Source organism: Schistocerca cancellata, chromosome 5, assembly GCF_023864275.1.
Source record: "Schistocerca cancellata isolate TAMUIC-IGC-003103 chromosome 5, iqSchCanc2.1, whole genome shotgun sequence".
NCBI lineage: Eukaryota > Metazoa > Arthropoda > Insecta > Orthoptera > Acrididae > Schistocerca > Schistocerca cancellata.
Window position 1 is genome coordinate 551,032,583 of NC_064630.1, and position 21,859 is coordinate 551,054,441.

The 21,859-nt window shown below is 42.3% G+C and overlaps 1 protein-coding gene across 3 annotated transcripts in view; it reads left to right on the forward strand.

Moving 5' to 3' along the window:
• The window catches only part of LOC126187502 (myosin-IIIb-like), a 267,897-nt gene that overhangs the window by 160,879 nt on the left and 85,159 nt on the right, over positions 1-21,859 (forward strand). For all 3 annotated transcript variants that reach the window (XM_049928617.1, XM_049928620.1, XM_049928619.1), the window contains one exon: positions 16,650-16,798. In XM_049928617.1, coding sequence (XP_049784574.1) covers positions 16,666-16,798 — 133 coding nt within the window. In that variant the 5' untranslated portion in view covers positions 16,650-16,665. The remainder of the gene's footprint in view (positions 1-16,649; positions 16,799-21,859) is intronic.

Sequence of the window (21,859 nt, forward strand, 5' to 3'; positions counted from 1 at the left end):
GTATTTGTTTATATGTTCAGATGTGCTAACAAAACTAACGTGGTTCCATTTAAAAAAAAAACGTAGGTTTGTGTTAAACATACTTCCGTGCATTTTTGTATGGTTTTATTAAACAACTACACTAGCCCCTCTCCTCACGTTCGGTCTGTGGAATCGGTTCGTCAGTAATTGATGTGATTTACGAAATATATCCAGCGGTAACGTAAGGTGACTCACCCTATATATATATAACCGATTCGGAAAGCTCCACGAAGACACTCACCTAGCCCCTTTCCTACTTTAACAGCATACCTTATTTTAAACAGACTTAATGCTGCAAGGCGGACTTTCATAAGCAATATAATCTTACGTCCTCTATTTCCTTATGGATTATTGCTGTCTAGGTTAATATATTTGGAGAAAGCTTCTTACCGCTTGTAATGACTTGTCTACCAACGATCCTGTAACATAGGTGCATCCGAGCTGCACGCACGGTCTGATGAATAAGTAGACTATTTTCATATTTCTGTCCATATAGCCCCATGATTCAGAAAGCCCCTCCCTACCCTATTTATCGGTACGTTTTTACTAGTTTTGTTGTTCAATCGATGGAGTACATGTCTTACATCGATCATTACAAAATTCAATTATCTGTTTGACTAGCAGCATACTGCATTGCGTAAAATATGGCAATAGTTATGGTCGTTTAAATGGAAGTTTCTAGAAACAACATAAAAGTTTCACAGTGGGCCGTTAAAGGACCGTGGGACACACAACCCACAGTATTTGCTTGCTGTTCTACTTTCGGGGTCACCAGTTTGTTTCCTGGATGTTTTAGCTTTACGTTTTCTGTTATTGTTTCGTTGTCAGAGACGAATACACCAAAGGATCCATTTAGCTAACTTTCTCGTTCCACTGACGAAGAGCCGGCCGCGGTGGTCTAGCGGTTCTGGCGCTGCAGTCCGGAACCGCGGGACTGCTACGTTCGCAGGTTCGAATCCTGCCTCGGGCATGGGTGTGTGTGTGTGATGTCCTTAGGTTAGTTAGGTTTAAGTAGTTCTAAGTTCTAGGGAACTTATGACCTCAGATGTTGAGTCCCATAGTGCTCAGAGCCATTTGAACCACTTACGAAGAACTCCAGTGGTTTGATACCTATAGGATCGAGGAACGGACTGCCTCGTAGTTTGGTCCGGTTTTCGCCAACAATAGATCCGTCCAACACGGCTATTAAATCACGGAGGATCTCTCTCACTCATCACAGCCGTGCTCCGACGTACAAGTAGGGCTATAAGACGTTTTCTGTAATGTTTTTAAATTTCTTCAATTTATGGTTCACAAGTTCAACCATAGGGCTAAATATTTGATACTGACTACTATATGGACAGCAAGTCGTAGCCTCTTCCACCTATTTCACTGTTTTGTTTTCTTTTTCTTCGTTTTTATTTTTGCTTTGTTCTCATTTCCTCTCTTCGCCTCTATTTTTAATATTAGTAGCTTTCTGTTTATTAGAGCTTCTTTCAGTAATATTACGTAAAGAGTAGTTTTAAGGGATAATTTGGTAACCGTCAAGCAAGAAGCCTAGTGTTCCTTCAGAGAAACAACTGTGAATGTACGTGCACTGCCAGAAAGCTCGTTCCTTGGCCGGAAATGAGGTAAAAACTTCAGGAAATAACAAAAATGCATATAAATTCCGTATTATTTGTTTTTGTAAAAGTGATATAAACACACGTTCCATATTAGCGATCTAAGTTAATGGATGATGACTAAAGATGAATTAATGCTAATGGATAAAAAAAAATTCCGTGTACACATCAGAAAAAGCCCTAACTTAAAATGCCTTGTGTACGCTAGCCTATGGTCATCCTATTGGGCACTTCGCTTAAGTGTAAGATTAAGTGAAATTTTCTGTTGGATGGAAGGGAAGCAGATTAGTGTTATTAATTCTAGATATGTTCCTTACAATTCTGTTCTTAAGAAAACTGGTAAACATTGGCTCTTTTCTTGGCTTCACTCTTTACAAACATAATCTCTGTCGTCTCCAAATGGGCCTTCATGATGGACATTATTTCCAAACTTATCAGGATTATTCACAAAGATAATTTGGTAATTCAAGAAACAACAAACAATTTAATCGAATAAATAAAGCTCTTTTATTTCTCAACATCATCTTCAGTGGTTTGCGCTTAGTTGAGTCCCATGAAACTTTAAAGTTCAAAGTCATGTTTTCCAGCACCGACGTATTTCAACAAAATTTTCCACCCTCACATAGAAATTTATCTGGCTGTGGCCAGATACTGCCTGTGGATGGTGGCAGCGAGTGAGTCTGCTGAGGTAGTGGAATGCTGCTGAGAGGGCTTAATCACAGCTGCCAGTGATACAGCCTTCCTGATGCAAAATGGGTGGTCAGCTCCACAGTATTATCGTATAACTCTGATTCCCATCTGTCAAGCAGTGAGTTTCCATAAATACGTACAATCACTTCATAACAGTGCTAAAAATCTAACGCACATTAGACAGCCATAATGGTTTTGACATATGTCATTTCCCGCGATGAGTGCCTGTCAGTTTCAAATGAAGTGTTGACACCTGAGAGCAGATCGACTATTCATGTTTAATTAAACTTGTGTTCATAGGTGACCGTTCTCCACAGATGCAGAAGTCATATCGCGGTAATAACTGCTTGATAATAAATATGTCTTCTTGCTCCATTCGTTATATGTGTATTTCCCTTAAAAACTTGCCGCCCGCTTGGCATGATAGGAGTACGTGCTTGATGGACGGATTCTTATATTTGTGGTTTACCGTTTTGTCATCTAGAGGCGTTCCACAATCTTTCCGGCGTAAATGGATGGTACATTTTTCATTTAACTTGAAGAGGTTGTCGAGGTCATTGAGCAAAGATACTGGTGCTAAAGAAATTTGGGCTTCTTGAAGAAAAAGATCAGTCCACCATTCGTCTAAACTGAATTTCTTAAATTACCGGTAACTTAAATCTTGAAGGCAAGTTGGAGACTTGTCGGTGGAGAGTGCGGGCAGCGATCTGCGGCTTTTTGCTGATGATGCTGAGGTGTACGGAAAGGTGTCGAAGTTGAGTGACTGTAGAAAGATACAAGATGACTTAGTCAAAATTTCTAGTTGGTGTGATGAATGGCAGCTAGCTATAAATATACACTCCCGGAAATTGAAATAAGAACACCGTGAATTCATTGTCCCAGGAAGGGGAAACTTTATTGACACATTACTGGGGTCAGACACATCACATGATCACACTGACAGAACCACAGGCACATAGACACAGGCAACAGAGCATGCACAATGTCGGCACTAGTACAGTGTATATCCACCTTTCGCAGCAATGCAGGCTGCTATTCTCCCATGGAGACGATCGTAGAGATGCTGGATGTAGTCCTGTGGAACGGCTTGCCATGCCATTTCCACCTGGCGCCTCAGTTGGACCAGCGTTCGTGCTGGACGTGCAGACCGCGTGAGACGACGCTTCATCCAGTCCCAAACATGCTCAATGGGGGACAGATCCGGAGATCTTGCTGGCCAGGGTAGTTGACGTACACCTTCTAGAGCACGTTGGGTGGCACGGGATACATGCGGACGTGCATTGTCCTGTTGGAACAGCAAGTTCCCTTGCCGGTCTAGGAATGGTAGAACGATGGGTTCGATGACGGTTTGGATGTACCGTGCACTATTCAGTGTCCCCTCGACGATCACCAGTGGTGTACGGCCAGTGTAGGAGATCGCTCCCCACACCATGATGCCGGGTGTTGGCCCTGTGTGCTTCGGTCGTATGCAGTCCTGATTGTGGCGCTCACCTGCACGGCGCCAAACACGCATACGACCATCATTGGCACCAAGGCAGAAGCGACTCTCATCGCTGAAGACGACACGTCTCCATTCGTCCCTCCATTCACGCCTGTCGCGACACCACTGGAGGCGGGCTGCACGATGTTGGGGCGTGAGCGGAAGACGGCCTAACGGTGTGCGGGACCGTAGCCCAGCTTCATGGAGACGGTTGCGAATGGTCCTCGCCGATACCCCAGGAGCAACAGTGTCCCTAATTTGCTGGGAAGTGGCGGTGCGGTCCCCTACGGCACTGCGTAGGATCCTACGGTCTTGGCGTACATCCGTGCGTCGCTGCGGTCCGGTCCCAGGTCGACGGGCACATGCACCTTCCGCCGACCACTGGCGACAACATCGATGTACTGTGGAGACCTCACGCCCCACGTGTTGAGCAATTCGGCGGTACGTCCACCCGGCCTCCCGCATGCCCACTATACGCCCTCGCTCAAAGTCCGTCAACTGCATATACGGTTCACGTCCACGCTGTCGCGGCATGTTACCAGTGTTAAAGACTGCGATGGAGCTCCGTATGCCACGGCAAACTGGCTGACACTGACGGCGGCGGTGCACAAATGCTGCGCAGCTAGCGCCATTCGACGGCCAACACCGCGGTTCCTGGTGTGTCCGCTGTGCCGTGCGTGTGATCATTGCTTGTACAGCCCTCTCGCAGTGTCCGGAACAAGTATGGTGGATCTGACACACCGGTGTCAATGTGTTCTTTTTTCCATTTCCAGGAGTGTAGAAAAGGGTATGATAATGTGGGTGAGAGCGAGAAACAAACACACAATGTTCGGATACAGCATGCTAGACACATTAACGTCATTTAAATATCTTGGCGTAACTTTGCAAAGCAACATTAAATGCCGGCCGCGGTGGCCGAGCAGTTATAGGCGCTTCAGACCGGAACTGCGCGACTCCTACGGTCGCAGGTTCGAATCCTGCCTCGGGCATGGATGTGTGTGATGTCCTTAGGTTAGTTAGGTTTAAGTAGTTCTAAGTTCTACGGGACTGATGACCTCAGAAGTTAAGTCCCATAGTGCTCAGAGCCATCTGAACGAACATGAAATGGAACGAGCATGTGAGAACTGTGGTAGGGAAGGCTAATGGTGGACTTCGGTTTATTGGCAGAATTTTAGGAAAGTGTGGTTCATTTGTAAAGGAGACCGCATATAGGACTGGAGTGTTTGGAATCCTCACCAGGTTGGATTAACCGAAGCCATCGAAGCAATTCAGAGGCGGACTGCTAGATATCTTACTGGTAGCTTCGAACAACACATAAGTGTTATGGAGATGCTTTGGAAACTCAAATGGGAATCTATGGAAGCAAAGTGAAGATCTTTTCGAGGAACGCTCTTGAGAAAATTTGAAGAACCGGCATTTGAAGCTGACTGCAAAATGACTCTACTCCCGCCAACATACATTTCGTGTAAGGGCTACGAAAAATTAGGGCTCACGCGGAGGCACGTAGACATTCATGTTTCCCTCGCTCTGTTTACGAGTGGAACAATGTGAGTCGTCGCGTACTGCGGCAGAGGGCAGAGCGCGCAAGCAACGATCGCCGGAGCGTCTCAAAAAGGCCTCGCCATAGTTCGGGTGACACATCCTCCCCTAGCCAAGGGGACACGGAAGCTACCGCACCGAAGAGACGTCTGACATGGAACACGTGTCTTTAGAAGTCGTTGAATGGGTTACTTCAGATGATCAGCGAATGTCCTGCCTTCCAGAAGGTCCCTCTTCTTTGACACCGACTGACCCGGTTCTGCCGACGGAGGAGTCAGTGACAGTGTCCCGGCAGCCACATCGAAATGCAGCAAAGGGTGTTTGTGGGATTGATGACCAATATGACCGGGCAGAACAAGTCGAAGGGATAGCGGAATTGCACTCCCACTTGATGACGGCTCACTTACAGGACGCGCACCACAGAACGAAAACAACGGAAACAACGGAGGCAAGCCCGTTGGCGGGCAACCCTCTGTGCACGAATAGTGGTCTAAAGCATTTGGAGTGTACAGTGACATGACACGAGCATGACGACGACAACAGACCAATCATATAAGGTGGGAACAGTGAACATTAACATAGTACGATCGCGTGAAAAGTTGCAACTTTTCCGGAACATGATCTACGCCATGAACGTAGATATTTTGCTGGCGCTGGAAACCTACAATGCTGCCTTTCCCGACGTACGTGGTTACAACATTTACCTAGCGTGGACTCCAGACGTAGGACGTGGCACGGCGATGTTAGTCCGGGAAGGGATTCGGTATGTAACCTAGATTACGTCCGCTCGGCGCTGGATTTGGCGATGACCGTGAACGGCATTCGTATTGTCGACATCTATGCACTCTCCGGATCTGACAATCGACGGGCGCGTGCGCAGTTCCACTCGGAGGAGGTTGCGCCCCTATTCCATGGCAGATATGATCACATCTTGGTAGTAGAGGATTTTAATTGTGTTCTCACACCGAAGGATCAAGCCCCGAATTTTAGCGCCTGCTAGGAATCGGACTCGATCTGCCGCGACATGACACTGACACGTGGGAAAAGATCCATGGGTAGCGTGAGCACTACACGTTTTTCACTAGCCACTCGGCGAGCAGACTGGATCGAATTTATGTATCTGGCTGGTTACCTGATCATGTTGTCTGCTGAAACTTGGCCCACAGCTTTTACGGATCACCTTGCACATTTATGCACGTTAACGCTCCATTGGTAGCGAGTCTGGCGGAGCCGTAGTTCGTGGAATCTTAATTCATCCTTATTAGTGGATCCAGAAGCGGATCAAAGTAGCGTGGCAGACATGCGATCGCCGTCTCCCGATGCACCCTACGGTTCTTTCATGGTGACTGCAATGTGCAAAATCGGCGATACGAAGAGCTCTCATAACTAATGGAAAGGAAAAAGCGAGATGGCTCCGCGATACACTTAAATATTACTACGTGGTGCTCCGTGACCTGTCCTCTAGGGCCCCATCGGCCGAGCGTCAAGCGGAAGTCTATCGCATTCAGGCGAGCATTTTATCGGTGTTACCACTGCGACAAGACCGTTGGCAATTTTTTACTTTGAGCGACAAAAAATTCGGTTACGCTTACTCCGATCATTTCGTCCTTGTAATATGACATCTGTTTCTTCAGTATCACTGTATGTATTGATAAAACATTGTTCTATTTGCATAGTCAAAACGTCCTAAAATCCAGTTTTAAAATCTGTGTTGAGGTCATTTAAATGTTGAACGTAGGTTTAAATATCAACATCGTGCCATGTTGTCTGTGGCAAACAGGGAAATTGGGAAAATTCGCGCCGTCTAATGTTTTGTTTCATCAGTTTAATTTTGGTAAGAAGAGCTGAAACGCTGGACTTTGTGTTAAGAAAATTTAGACTGTCACCTTCTAACTGCAAGTTAACCGATTAAAATTAGTAAACGAATCTGTTACATAAGCGATTTCTGGTTTCTACTTGATTAAATTTTCCTTTAAATTTGATCTTGAGCGTACAAAAACTCCAAAACATCCTCAAAAAGTGAGAAAAATCTTGTCAAACAAACGCCTTTCGACAGCCCACGAACTTCAGTGTGAAGAAGTACTCGATCGAAGAACTCAAAGTTTGCCGCACGGGATCAGCCGAGCGGTCTGGGCGCTGCAGTCATGGACCGACACCCCCGGGATAACAAGGCCGTCCAGCAGTGTTAGTGACGTCACACTAAGCGGCCCATGGCCGGCGCAGCAGTCCACGGACACCTCCGTACAGACGCGCCTGATGCTAACAACCTTCTGTCCGTCATACAGAAAGGAGCGAACTATAATTCGAACCAAAGACCAAATCATATATATTCTTGTAAACAGCATAAAGGTTCATAACGAAATATCGATTACATATACAGGCAGGAATAAGTTTAATCGACTGAGGAACTTTGCCACTATTTTATAATTGTCAGAACACTATTTAGCTTTAAAACTCGCATACAGGTGGTGACAAATGCCAACTGACAGCAGGACTTAACATTTTCAAGCTATTACACTGAAAGTAAATTATCTTAAACACTGTCATATATAGCAAAACCCTCACAACTTTCGTTTACAATAAGGTAACAAGAGTTCGCTTTATCTCATAAAACACATGACTATTGTGAATTTACTCATATGTTCATGGTGACAGCTCTTTTCAAGAATTTTTACAAGTGTATCCCCAGTAATAAAGAACGGAAACAAAAGATAGATATCAAATATTCCTCTTTAACATAGACATCACTGAACACAAGATTCTGTCTTGCACTGTGATACTAAGGGACTGCTCTTTCCTTTAAGAAAAGCCTGAAAATTTGAAGTTCACTCTGCTATTGGAGATACACTTCTTGAAACAATATTAAAAATGTTATGAAAGGTAAGGAAATGAAAAAAAACTGCATTACATGTAAGAATGTGAGCAAAAGGCTGAGGCTCTCTTTACTTACCATTTTCAATCTCTCTGCAGTTTATTTCCTTTTCCACGTAGAAATCACCAACTGCAAGTCTCATTATTGCTGTCTGTTACTAACAAAGTGCTTTTCTATTTAGAAAACCTGACAATTAGATGTTCATTCTGGTACTGAAGATAAACACGTTTCAGAGGAGTTCTAGAACCTATTCCTGCCCGTATATGTAATCGGTATTTCGTTATGAACCTCTATGCTGTTTACAAGAGTATGTATAATTTGGTTCGCTCCTTTCTGTATGACGGACAGAAGATCGTTAGCATCAGGCGCGTCTGTACGGAGGTGTCCGTTGACTGCTGCGGCGGCTATGGGCCGCTTAGTGTGACGTCACTAACACTGCTGGACGGCCTTGTTATCCCGGGGGTGTCGCATGGACTGTGCGGCTGGGGCATGGGTGTATGTGTTTGTCCTTATGATAATTTACGTTAAAGTAGTGTGTAAGCTTAGGGACTGATGACCTTAGCAGTTAAGTCCCATAGATTTCACACACATTTGAACATTTTCGAACTCAAAGTTTTGCTTCGAATTTTGTTTACAAATAGAGGACAGTGTTCCAGTCTACCACTCAGGTTTTTAGCAAACTAAAAGTTGTTGTTGGATGACGCAGTGTATTGCAAACAACTAAAGTGCAGCATAACTCGCTCTTTTGTTGGCTTGTGGGACGAGAGAAGACGCCCTCAGTTGCTTCCACTGTGGTTTTACAGGTTTTGAAGTGAGTACCGTGACACTGTAAGAAGCCCACAAACTATCGTCAACTCTTTGTGACGTCGAAGCAAACATACTTTCTACTGCGGGTTTCTCCTGAAATTTATCTTTAAGTATTTGAATTTGAAAGTATTTCAGGTCTTTCCTTACCTGTTTTATCAGGCTACCACCTTCTCAGAAGATCCTCGAGCTTGGATGGTTTCGAACTACATTGCTTAACTTTTTTTTTTTTTTTGCATACAAGCACGTAGGTAATGATTTTGGTGACAACAGGCGCACAAAGTCAAACTTCAAATAATCAAAACCATGCTACCTGTATTTCTTTTTAGATTCGGCTGTGTTTAATATCAGTTAATTGTTGGTAAAAATAAAGCTGCTTAGGTAAATATGACAAGACATAAGTCAAAATCAACACTCTTATCAAGTCATGATCTCAATGCAATTGAAGAAGCTATAAAAAGATAATTTGATATAAAAAATAATGTACTTACTTTTTGCGATACTCCCAAACATGACATTGATTCACTTTATCTTGTATGGTACCCAGCTATAGTCTGTTCACAAAGAAGTGGACGAGGGCTCCGTAGTTCTGGCTCGGCAGAAGTCAGTCGACTTCAGCCCGCTGATGTTTTGTGTTCGGCCGCTGCCAACCTCAGCGATGCAGCACAGAATCTTGCGTACGTAGCAGCTGTAAAGTGATTCAAGTGCCGTTTTGTGTTGTGTCGCTAAATAATACACGTCTTGATGAGTGACGAAGCGACTCCTGGCCCATCACGGGCAGCGCTAGATACTCTTTACATTCCTCGTAGAAGGACGAGGGACTGTACTTTACTAAATGGAACCAGGAAAATAATAAATAATGTCGTTGAGTGTTGCGAGCAGCAGAGCGAAAATAACAGTTGCTCCACCCTCTCTCTTAGCAGGTGAGACAAACAGTGACGTACATAGAAACAAGCTTCAGCTCTGTGAGAAGAATGCGGAATTTTGACTTAGATCCGCCTAACTGGGACCCACTGTCGTGGACCCCAACTGCACCCCCAATTTTGTTTTTCGCTGACATGGAGCCCTTTTAGGTTGGAGTCGACCGATAGGAGCCGGTGTAGACCACTTTAGGAATCGCTGCTCTAAGATGATATTCGGAAAATAATAACCAAATACTTATGTATTCTATCTAGTAATGGCAGCAAGAGTGAAACTAGGCTGGGATGTCCGGGAAATTGCTTCTGAGGATAAGCTGCCCCTGGAAAGAAAACAAATGAGGAAGATAATGAATACAGAGCGAAGCAATGAATTAAAATTTTTTAACAAGGAGTACATCTCCCTCCGTAATACAAACTCCAGTTCACGCCGCAGCCCATCTTTATGTTCCCCTTCTTAACTTGTATCAGCATTGCAGAGGTTCTCCAACATTGGAATAGCACCTTAGCATTGGACGAAATTGGGAAAAATACTGCATGTACTGCATGTATTACTAATCTATGAAATTATGTGTTCCAGAGATATGTTAAGTCTCTGATTCATCTACGGTAATCAATACAGGCCGGAGCAATGACTAATATGTCACCTACACCTGAGGTACAGGCACGATCATCCCCATTTCGTTCTGTGCTAAGATGCTAATCAATGTTGGAGGGCCCCTGCAATAGTCAAGATGGTCTGAGGTGTGAATTGGAGTTTTTATTAGGGAAAGAGACGTAATAGGGTAATTTGTGCAGCTGTGTTAGTTGCTGTGCCAGGATGGTGCTGTGGTTAGTGTATTTGTGTAGTGAGCAGGAGACCCAGGTTCGAATCCTGGCCTTGGTACAAATTTTAATTCATTGCTTTGGCTTGTATTCATTATCAAAGGTTAACGTGTCTCTGGAACGTATAATTTCATATGGCGGAAAGAGGAAGAATTAACATGGGAAATAAATGTCGAAAATTTAGTGAAATCATTCAGTCAAGAGAAGTCTTTCGCTATATTAAAACAATAAAAGTTTGTTTTGGAAATCATTCTGACATAGATATTTGCGAATCATTTATTTCTTTTGCCGAGATCAAAGAGCAACGTAAATTTAGATATAAATAGCAGTTTACAAATACATACGAGAAAAGGGTCGAGATGTGAGAAAGTGTTTGTGGCAATGTTGACGGTGTATCCGCCATGAGTGGTGTATACAATGGTGTGCAAAAAAGAATCAGGTCACAATTAAGATCTAGTCCTCAAAGGCACTTTAGAAGCTAAGAGGCTAATCAGGAAACAGCCCTGTATCTCGAAACAGTTGAGATGATCTACAAATTCCTTTGGTCACAATATGCTACGATAGTAGGGTTTAAAAACTTTTTTCGTGAGCACTTCCAGGGTAATGCTAAAGACAATAAATCCATTGCATTGGGCTGGCAGATACGAAACAATCTATCCAGTAAGATATGCATTGACTTTTCTAAGGCTATGACAAAACTATTCGTGATAATAAGAAATATAAAAAATGTAGCTGCAGGTCTTGAAAACATTGTCTCGCCCTTTCCAGATTCAGTACAACAGACTAGAAAGAATCAAATATGAAAGTGTGGACACTGACTTATTAGGAAGGGTGCTGTCAGAAACGAGAATGGAGGTTTAGGATTTAACATCCCGTCGACGTCGAGGTCATCAGAGAAGCAGCTCGAATACGGGACGAATGGTTTAGGAAATCGGTTGTATCCTTTTCAAAGGAAACCACCCCGGCTTTTGTCTCAACCGATTTGGGGTAATTCATGGAAAACCTCAGTCTGTATGGGCGGACGGGGATCTGAATCGCTGTCCTCCCAAATGCGAATCCACCGTGCCAACCACTGCAATATATCACTCTAGAGCTCTCAGAGATACACTACAGGGGAAAAACAACACACCATTTTAGAAGTTTCCAGTTCATTCAAAATTTATTGTTGCAACAGTGCATATGGAGTACATGAAACGTTTACAGATCAAATACACAATCGGTTCTGACGTACCGGGTATCGAACCATGCTGAAGCAGCCATATTAGTACGTGGTGTATCTTCCACAGGTGGCAATGCAGGCGCTGCCTCTGACATCCAGTCGATCGTACAGATGGAGAATACTGTACTGGGATCCGATATGTTATGCCTGCTCGACCTGTTCACGTAGTTCCGTAAGAGTTGTTGGCTGACCAGTCGCATGGGTCACTCACTTCTCGTCCCACCCATGCTCGATTGGAGACAAGTCCGGAGATCTTTCTGACCAGGGAAGTTCCTGCACGTCTTGCACAGCACGTTGAGTTTCACGGGCAGTGTGTGGGTGAGCATTATCCTTTTGGAACAACACACCACCTTCCTGTTGCAAGAACGGCAAAAAAACGAGTCTAACAACAACATTCTGCAAGTACGAAGTGCTGGTTAGCGTCTCCTTCATAAACACCAAAGGTGAACTAGAGTTGCAGCTTATCGCACCATAGACTATAAGGCCAGTGTGTCTCGGATGAAAGCACTCGACGAGACAGTGCAGACAAAATTACTAAAATAATAGCTCGCACAGTGGCTCAGGAGCGTTCGTTCTTCGCACGCTCCATCCACTAATGGAAGGGAACAGACCTTAATATGTGATTCAGTAAAAAGTATCGTGCGCCGCGCAATTTATCGTGTTTCGCAGAGTAAAGCTAAAGATATACAGGGTATCTTACAAGGGAACCTCCACATCGCACCCCCCTCAGATTTAGTTATAAGTTGCCACAGTGGAAAGGCCTTGAAAAACTGAACACAGATCAAGCCAGAAAACAGGAAGAAGTTGTATGGAACTATGAAAAAAATAAGCAAAATATACAAACTGAGAAGTCCATGCGCAAGATAGGCAACATCAAGGATAGTGTGAGCTCAGCAGCACCATGAGCAGCTGCGGAACGAGAGGTCCTTGGTTAAAGTCTTCCCTCGAGTGAAAAGTTTAATTTTTTATTTTCAGACAATTATTATCTGTCCGTCCTTCCGTCCGATGCGAGGTAACTGCGTCGTAGTATGGGGACGCTACACCTAAACAAACATCGAAACACACGACGTCAGTCGACTACAACGCAAAAACGTTAAAAACATATGTTTTGACAGAGCACAGGGAAAACTGTGCGACTGAGAAACTGTTGCATTCATTTGTTGCAGTTTATATGACAAACTCTTATATTTTCATCACTTTTTTGGGAGTGATTATCACATCCACAAGAAAACCTAAATCGGGCAAGGTAGAAGAATCTTTTTGCCCATTCGCCAAGTGTACAAGTTAGGTGGGTCGACAACATATTCCTGTCATGTGACGCACATGCCGTCACCAGTGTCGTATAGAATGTATCAGATGTGTTTTCCTGTGGAGGAATCGGTTGACCTATGACCTTGCGATCAAATGTTCCCATTGGAGAGGCACGTCCTTTCGTCTACTAATCGCACGGTTTTGCGTGTGGTCGCAAAACACAGACACTAAACTTATTACAGTGAACAGAGACGTCAATGAACGAACGGACAGATCATAACTTTGCGAAAATAAAGTAAGTAGACTTTTTTTTTTCGGGGACGGACGTCGCAAGACATACGTTTGAGTTCGTCGTTGATCCATTAACTCAGTTATTTTATTACAGAGGGCAGTTAACCCTCTGACCGAACACGCTGAGCTAGCTTGCCGGCCAGAAATTAAACTTTTCACTCGAGGGAAGACTTGAACCCAGGACCTCTCGTCCTCCAGCTGCTCACGCTAACCACAGGACCACGGCTTTCCTCCGCTCACACTGCCCTTGATGTTGCCTATCTTACGCATGGACTACTCAGTTTGTATATTTTGCTTATTTTTTTCATAGTTCCACACAACTTCTTCTTGTTTTCTCGATTGATCTGTGTTCAGTTTTTCGAGGCCTAGCCACTGTGCCAACTTATAACTAAATCTGAGGGGGGTGCGATGGGGAGGTTCCCTTGTTAGAAGAAATGTTCAGTATTCGGGCCTATGACAGGAAGGATCATTCGAAGCAAAAAAATCCAGTGAATATGGGCTCTAAAGTGGGTACCTTGAGGATTATAAGCACGTGTTCAGTACAGGAGATGGTTTACAGTAGCGAAGATGAACAAATGCTTATAGCTCTTAAAGTATGTGTTTTAGATGAATGATCGTTCATGTCATACCCCTAAATATTGACCATTCCTCTTGAGACACCATGTGGATCTTTAAGTTGTGTAGGAGATGAATGAACACAAAATACTAATTTTTCTTTTTTAATGCACAAGTATGCATTTACGAGAACAAGAAGCAACTCATTTAACTAACATACGAATTTAGGTCACGAAACAATCGCGTACATCTATTTAGCAGTTTACATTTTTTACATCGATAGTCGAACTTACGCACCTCTTTAAATATTTATTCATTCTTGTTTTGCGCTCTAATACATTATTAGATATTTCACGTTTTGTAACATTATTCAGTTTTAATTAATTAGGTTTTCTTGTTTTCATTCTAAACGTAAGAATATTGCCTTACTAGTTAAAGATTCTCATGAAATATTTGGTTACAAAAAATATGTTGGTTACAAAAAATATTTTGGTTTTATGTTTAGTTAAAATTTGTATTGGGTACTGTGCAGTATTTACGTGCAAATGATGCAGGGATGAATAGCTATTTGATGTATGGATAAGTCGGGGAAACTGAGCTAATATTATATTTAGCTCCACCCAATTAATTAAAATGAAGTTAACTATTTCTTAAAGTCTGTTTTACTTATTTGACTTTTGACACAAGTGGGAGGACAGCAGCCGTTTTAATGGCGTAATCTAGTGTTTGTGTACGTGAGGGGGGGGGGGGGGGGGGACTGGCTGTGAGATTCGAAGTGTGAGCCTACGTAGTCATCATCGTATGATCTGTCTGTAAAAAAGAGAAAGGATGATGATAAGGTACTAGTAAACTAAATTATTAATGAAACAAACTGCTGTGGAGAGCTACCCGTTCTTGAATAGGTTGCTAGTTTGTAGTGTGTAGATCGCCTGTATAGATGCATCTTACACATGCCTCAACCGTACTTGGAGACTACCGGTACGTTTAGTTTATATACACGAATAAAATTTTTACTAGTTTACACTTTGAGAAGGCTTTCTATCACAGGTTTATATTGCGAATAGTTTTAACCAAGTATTTAACAACTTTATACTACTACCTAGTAAACTGTAGTCTTCCGTTCCAACAATCAGAACGCACGTATTGCACTGTGAGTGCCTCTTCATTCTCTCTTCAGTTAACGAGTTAATCTATAACGATTCGAGTGCGGTACAAGTTTGATTTGTAATTTATATTCCTGGTATTTTACTATCCTTTTTCTTTCTTTTTAAACAGACCATCTGATGATCACTTGGTAATAATACTAAACCGTGAATGATACCACTAATCTTTTCCTTTGATGTCTAACGGAACATAACATATCGTTTGTATTATTGATTGCAATGTAATTGTAATATCCATCAGTAGCGTCCGTTTTAGCCTGAAATACTATCACACATTGTTGATTAACTACAAGACTGTGTAACCTTCGTGGGTTTTGCTCTGCACAGTTTTCTTGCTGGCCCACATGAAAATTTGAAGTTTCAACAAGAACGTCCTTAAAAAATTTTCTTTCTTTCAAAAGTTTTTCGAGTCGCAATGTTTTTTCTTTTGCCACAAGATTTTTTACGCAATATAGATGAAACGCAGTCAGACATGTACGTGGCAAAAGAACAGGAAATTACCTCAAAGGCATACCGCCGTAGTGCTCATCCTCGTGAAAAATAGGAAGCAAATTGTTTGGTGAAGTGGAACAGCTGTAACGTTGGAGGAAGCAAGATCGACGAAAACAGTAACAACTAGGAATGCTAACTCGTTAGCACAGATAAGGCTTTTTTTAAATGAGAAAGTAAGGGCCTTGACCGCCAAATTTTCAACATTTGAGAACACCAATTTTATAATGATGAATATTCGGTTATTCTCGTACCGAAAGAGAATTTGATTTTATAAATATTGACCAATCAATAGTTAACATGTTTCGGAAAAGTTGTAATTTGTTGTTCTCTCTCTCTCTCTCTCTCTCTCTCTCTCTCTCTCTCTCTCACTCTCGACCATGGGAATGGGAGTACATTTGGAAATACACTTTTTAAAATACAGGTATTGTTTTATTGAAAATAATTTTACATTTGAAAAAAATTCTGTCATGGGGGGGGGGGGGGGGGGGAGAGAGAGAGAGAGAGAGAGAGAGAGAGAGACCAATAAAACTTATTTCTTCTGGTATGACATGTCTCGAAATTGACTGTCTCATTTATATAAAAAATGGCGATTGCCTTGCCCGCAGACCCTGTGGAAAAAATTCTATGGACGCCTTTAAATTTGTCCCCACACAACAAATGTCGAGATTTCACTTAAATGCGATTCTAACTACAGCACAGAAAATTTTAAGTTAGATGAGTGAAAAGAGAAACGATGATTTCTGATCTTCATTTATTTCTAACTAACAATTCATGTGGACTAAATGCCAAATTTACAAAATAACCGAAGGTACCCTGTTGTTTGATCATATACCTCTGCACGCAGAAGTTTAGCTGTTGCTATCCTGTGTAGCACTATATATTAATGTGATAGTCCTAACCCTGTTGACAGCAGTCCCATTGTTTTATAGGCTCGATCCAGCCAAGATGGCATACCGAGGCCTGTCTCAGCATGTGAACTTTGAGCAGCTGAACGACCCAGGGGATCGTTTCACACTACAGGAGCTCATTGGCGAGGGCACCTACGGCGTTGTCTACAGTGCAAGAGATACCACCACTGGCAAGTACCTGCTAGCTGGTAATGCCTTATAGTTGCTTAAACAAGTGTTTGCAGGTGCAATTTCTTGTGAAGTAGCCAATGGAAGATTCATTAGATTAGAAACTTCATGTCATGAAATCCATATGGCAGTACCAGTCAACCATGAAAACCGCCTGTAGCGTACTCTAGAGAAAACTAATTTTTGGGACCTCGCTCATCCAGTTTCTTAGCTACATTGTTAGAGAATCAATAAAGTGGGAACCCAAGCCAATTCAAGATTAAAATCATACTTAAATATCCTCTCTTTCTACAAATCATCTTAATATCTAGGTTCCAGGATTGAAATGGTTCTGTTAGCTACATGACACATAGTAATGTTTGTTGTATAGCTGCATGCAGCTAGTAATGTACTTTAATGTTTTTTAAAATAACTTTCAAATGTAAAGGAAAAAAACTTAAATGTTTTCATGTTATTGTGGTGTAAAAATTAAATTTATATGATTTCCTGGTCTTTTACTAATTTATATGTCGACTTGTTCTGCATTGCTGAAGGTTCTCATTTTTAATGAAATCTACAGAAGACAATGCACGAATGCTTATACTTACATGGGGGCAAAACATCTCAAGAATCTAGCTTCCACATTAATCTGTTACGCAATTAAGTAAAAACAAAAACTGCTTGCAGAAAAGAGGAAAAGGAGCCCCATATTTTACATTTGCAATAACTGTAAGCATTCAAGCAATAAAATTGAAGAGTGAAGATGAACTGTTTTACTCAGGTTTGGTGCAAAACCTAGGGTTCCTTAGATGTAAGTAAGAGTTACTGTTGTTCAGAGTTTTGCACTACAAGTAAGTGTGAAACAATTCAGTTCTCTTCAATATTTATATGAGGGCTATTCATAAATTAACTTCCAGTTGACAATTGAAAGTAAGCAAGTGCTTGTAGATACCATTGTGGCACTTGTCATTGCAAAAGGAGACTTTGAAGGTCACTTTGCGTCAGTCAGCTCTCTGTTTCATTCTTAGAGTATAAGCAGCAAGCAATTGAAATGGACTGTGTTATTGTGTCTCTCAGCAATTGTGACGTACATTCTGCCATTTGCTTCCTGTGTGCTGCAGGAGTCAATGCTGCCAAAATACACGATTGATTATGCTGTGTGCATGGTGTTGGAGTTGTGAGTGATGGTGGTGGTAGAGAGTGGTGCAGAAAATTCAAGGCTGGTTACACAGATGTTCATGATGAAAGTGGTCGAAGATGTCCATAAGAAGTGACTGAAGAACTTGGACGGCATAACTTTTGTGAACAGTGGGTATGAAAATGTGTAACCAGTATTCACAAACTGAAGGAAAGAATGGATCTCCCCTAGACATTTCTTCAGCACTATCATAAAGAGTGGGAGGAATTTCTGAACTGTGAATGAGACTTAGGCGGAGTGCATGAACCCCGAAACTTAAGTACCAGTCCAACAGTAGATGCACACTCTTTTCCCTAGTAAGCCTAAAAAAGTTCAAGCAGATGCTGTTAGACCATAAAATGATGGTTCCAGTTTTCTGGGATTGCTAAGAAATTTTGATTTCATGAAAGTAGCAGAGACATCATAGATTTAGTATGAGACTCTTGGAGAACTCCAAATCTCAATCCAAAACAAATTATGTGGGATAATTACCGAAAGAATTAGTCTCCTTCACAATGCTGCACAACCCCAAACTGTGAATCAAAGCCAAAAGTCAGACTCTTCGGCTGGGAGATTTTTCAGCATCCTCCCTATAATCTGGATTTGGCATCAAGCAATTTAATCTCTTCTCCAAGATGAAGGCCTGGCTGGCTACTCAATACTTCACAACTGACAATGAGCTCAGGAATGCTGTCTGCAACAGGAGAGGATAAAGAAGGTGGTCTTACAGAATGACAAATGTTTGAATTTGGATGGTGACTCTGTGTGTGTGTGTGTGTGAATTTGGATGGTGTCTGTCTCTCTCTCTCTCTCTCTCTCTCTCTGTGCGTGTGTGCGTGTGTGCGTGTGTGTGTGTGTGTGCGTGCGTGTGTGCGTGTCAGTTTTTTTTAAATTGTCAATAAGAGTTTAATTTGGGAGGTTAACTGCCTGTCGTGTCCACACATCCCATGTATCCTTGAAGAATGTTTACTAAATTGCTATAAACTGGTTTTCAGGAGAGGAATTCCTCAAATAATGTAAACTACACATTTTATCGTTAACACTGACTTTTCCCCCATTTATTGTCTCTGTCAAATCCCAATGACCCGTCATCCCCTTGAGTAGGAAGACAGAGAAAACAAAACTATAGAACAGTCTCAATGCCCAGCTCTAACCTTGGAATGTCACAACAGTGACTTTATAAAAAACAGTGCACTTGTCATGGTCCTTGATTTAACAACAAAATAATAAATATCCAGAGTGTAGACAAAGTAAATGACAAAACTAGTAGTAACTAACAAATAGATTCAAAAGAGAAGAGCTAACTACTGGTGAAAGTTAACATGCTAATTGAGATACACGAATACACTGAGAGTATGAGTAATGGCAACAGACTTCTCTATGTGGTAATGTATGTGTACAAATTGGAAACAGACTAAGAACTGATTTTTATGTAGTACATAATAGTTGTGGTCTTCCAGCACTTCACCTGGGTGCTACTCGTGTGCTTATCTGCTCGTGACTCTCACAGGTGTATGGGCATTAACTGCCAACTGCACTACATGATGTTATGTGATTTATTGCCTGTCATGGAAGTTTTACTAGTATGAGTCAATGCAGAGATATTAACATGTTAACAGAGGTATACAGACTGAAGATTTTGGTTTGTGGTGTATAAATATTGGCTTTTACAGCTACATCTATACTCTGCAAACCACTGCGGTGTGCATGGCAGAGGGTACATCCCATCATACCAGTTATTATGGTTTCTTCCTGTTCCATTCATGTGTGGAGCACGGGAAGAATGATTGTTTCAATGCCTCTGGGCATGAAGTAATTAAGAATAATTACTTCCTCACCATCCCTGTGTGAGTGTTACTTAGGTGCTGTAGTATGCTCCTAGAGTAGTCATTTAAAGCCAGTACTTGAACCTTTGTTAACAGACTTTCTCAGAGTAGTTTGTCTATCTTAGAGTCTTCCTGTTCAGTTCCTTCAGCATCTCTGTGATACTCTCCCATGTATTAAACAAACCTGTGACCATTCATGCTACCCTTCTCTGTGTACGTTCAATATCCCCTGTTAGTCCTATTTGGTTTGGCTCCCACATACTTCAGTGATATTCTAGAACTGGTTGCACAAGTGATTTGTGAGGAATCTTCTTTGTAGACTGATTGCAGTTTCCTAGTATTTTGCCAGTAAACTGAAGTCTACCACCTGCTTTACCCACGATTGGACCTATGTGATCATTCCATTTTGTATTCCTACAAAGTATACACCCAGGTATTTGTAGGAGTTGGCCAATTCCGACAGTGAGTCGGTGATATTATAGTCGTAAGATAATATATTTTCTTTTTTCATTTTGTGGAGTGCACAATTGTACATTTCTGAACATTTAGAGCTAGTTGTCAATCTCTGCACCACATTGAAATCTTATCAAGATCTGACTGAACATTGATGCAGCTTTTTTCTGATACTATCAGAACAGCATCATCTGCAGAAAACCTGATTTCACTATTAGTATTGTCTGAAAGATCATTAATATACAAAATGAACAATAAAGATACCAACGCACTTCTCCGTGAGACATCTGAAGTTACTTCTACATCTGATGATTGATGACTCTCCATCCAAGATAGATGTGGGGGAGATGCTGTAGTGCTGCCTGTGGGAGTATGCAGGGACAGAATAGTTGGCTGCTAGATACATCCTCAGGAGACTGTATTATGAATTGGTAGCGTGGGGAAGGGGCAGAGAAAGGGAAAAGATCATGCAGGCAAGCTGGCGATATAGGAAGGCGTATGTGGAACTGGAGTGGGAGCAGGAAATGGTACAGAGGAAAGTGAAGAACAGGGACTAGCAAAGGCTGAGGCCAAGAGGTGGGGTTATGGGAATGAAGGATATGCTGCAGGAAGAGTTCTCACCTGCATAGTTCAGAAAAGTTGGTGTTGATGAAAAGAATCCAGATGACTGTGAAGCACTTTGGGAAGCCAGACACTGTGTTGGGTGCCATGTTCAGCAACTGCATGGCCTAGCCGTCTCTTGGCTTCTGTTTGGCAATGGCCATTCATTCGGACAGACTGCTAAGAGGTGATGCCTGTGTAGAATACAACACAACAGGTAACTTGATACATCACAAGGCTGCTTTCACAGGCAGTACTGCCTTTTATTGGCTAGGAAATGCCTGTGACAAGACTGGAATAGGCAGTAGTGAGAGGAGATATGGGATAGGCCCTGCATCTGGGTCTTTCACAAGGATTCGAGCCAGTGGGTAAGAGATTGGAAGCAGGGGTGGAATAGGGATGGACAAGGCTATTGCGTAGGTTGGGCGAATGGCAGAACACCACTGTGGGAGGGGTGGGTAAAGCAGATATTTCTCATTTCAGAACTTGAGAGGTAGTCAAAACCATGGCGATAAATGTGATTCAGTTGCACTAGTCCCGTGTAGTTCAGAGTTACGAAGGGGGCACTCCTTTGTGACCAGTCAGTGCATATGTGATAGACATAAACTAACCTGAGAAAGTCTGTTAACAAAGTTTCAAGAACCAGCTTTAAATGATTACTGTAAGAGTATACTACAACCCCCTAAGTATCACTCACATAGGGATCGTGAGGAAAAAATAAGAGTAACTACTGCATGCACAGAGGCATTCAAACAATCAAGGCATGGGAGATCTATTTCTGAAACAGATGTGGAGGGTAATTTTTGGCTGTGAGCACCACAATGAGGCCCTCGGCATATTTTGAGAGGGACTGTTTGTCACTGCAAATGTGACAGTCATGGATGGCTAGGCTGTACAGAAGGAATTTCTTGATGTGGACTGGGAGATAGCTGTCGTAATGGATGTAATGCTATCGGTTGGTAGGTTTGATGTGGATTATTTAAGTCTGTCACCATCCTTTATATTTTTTTGGTGCAACATCTTAACGC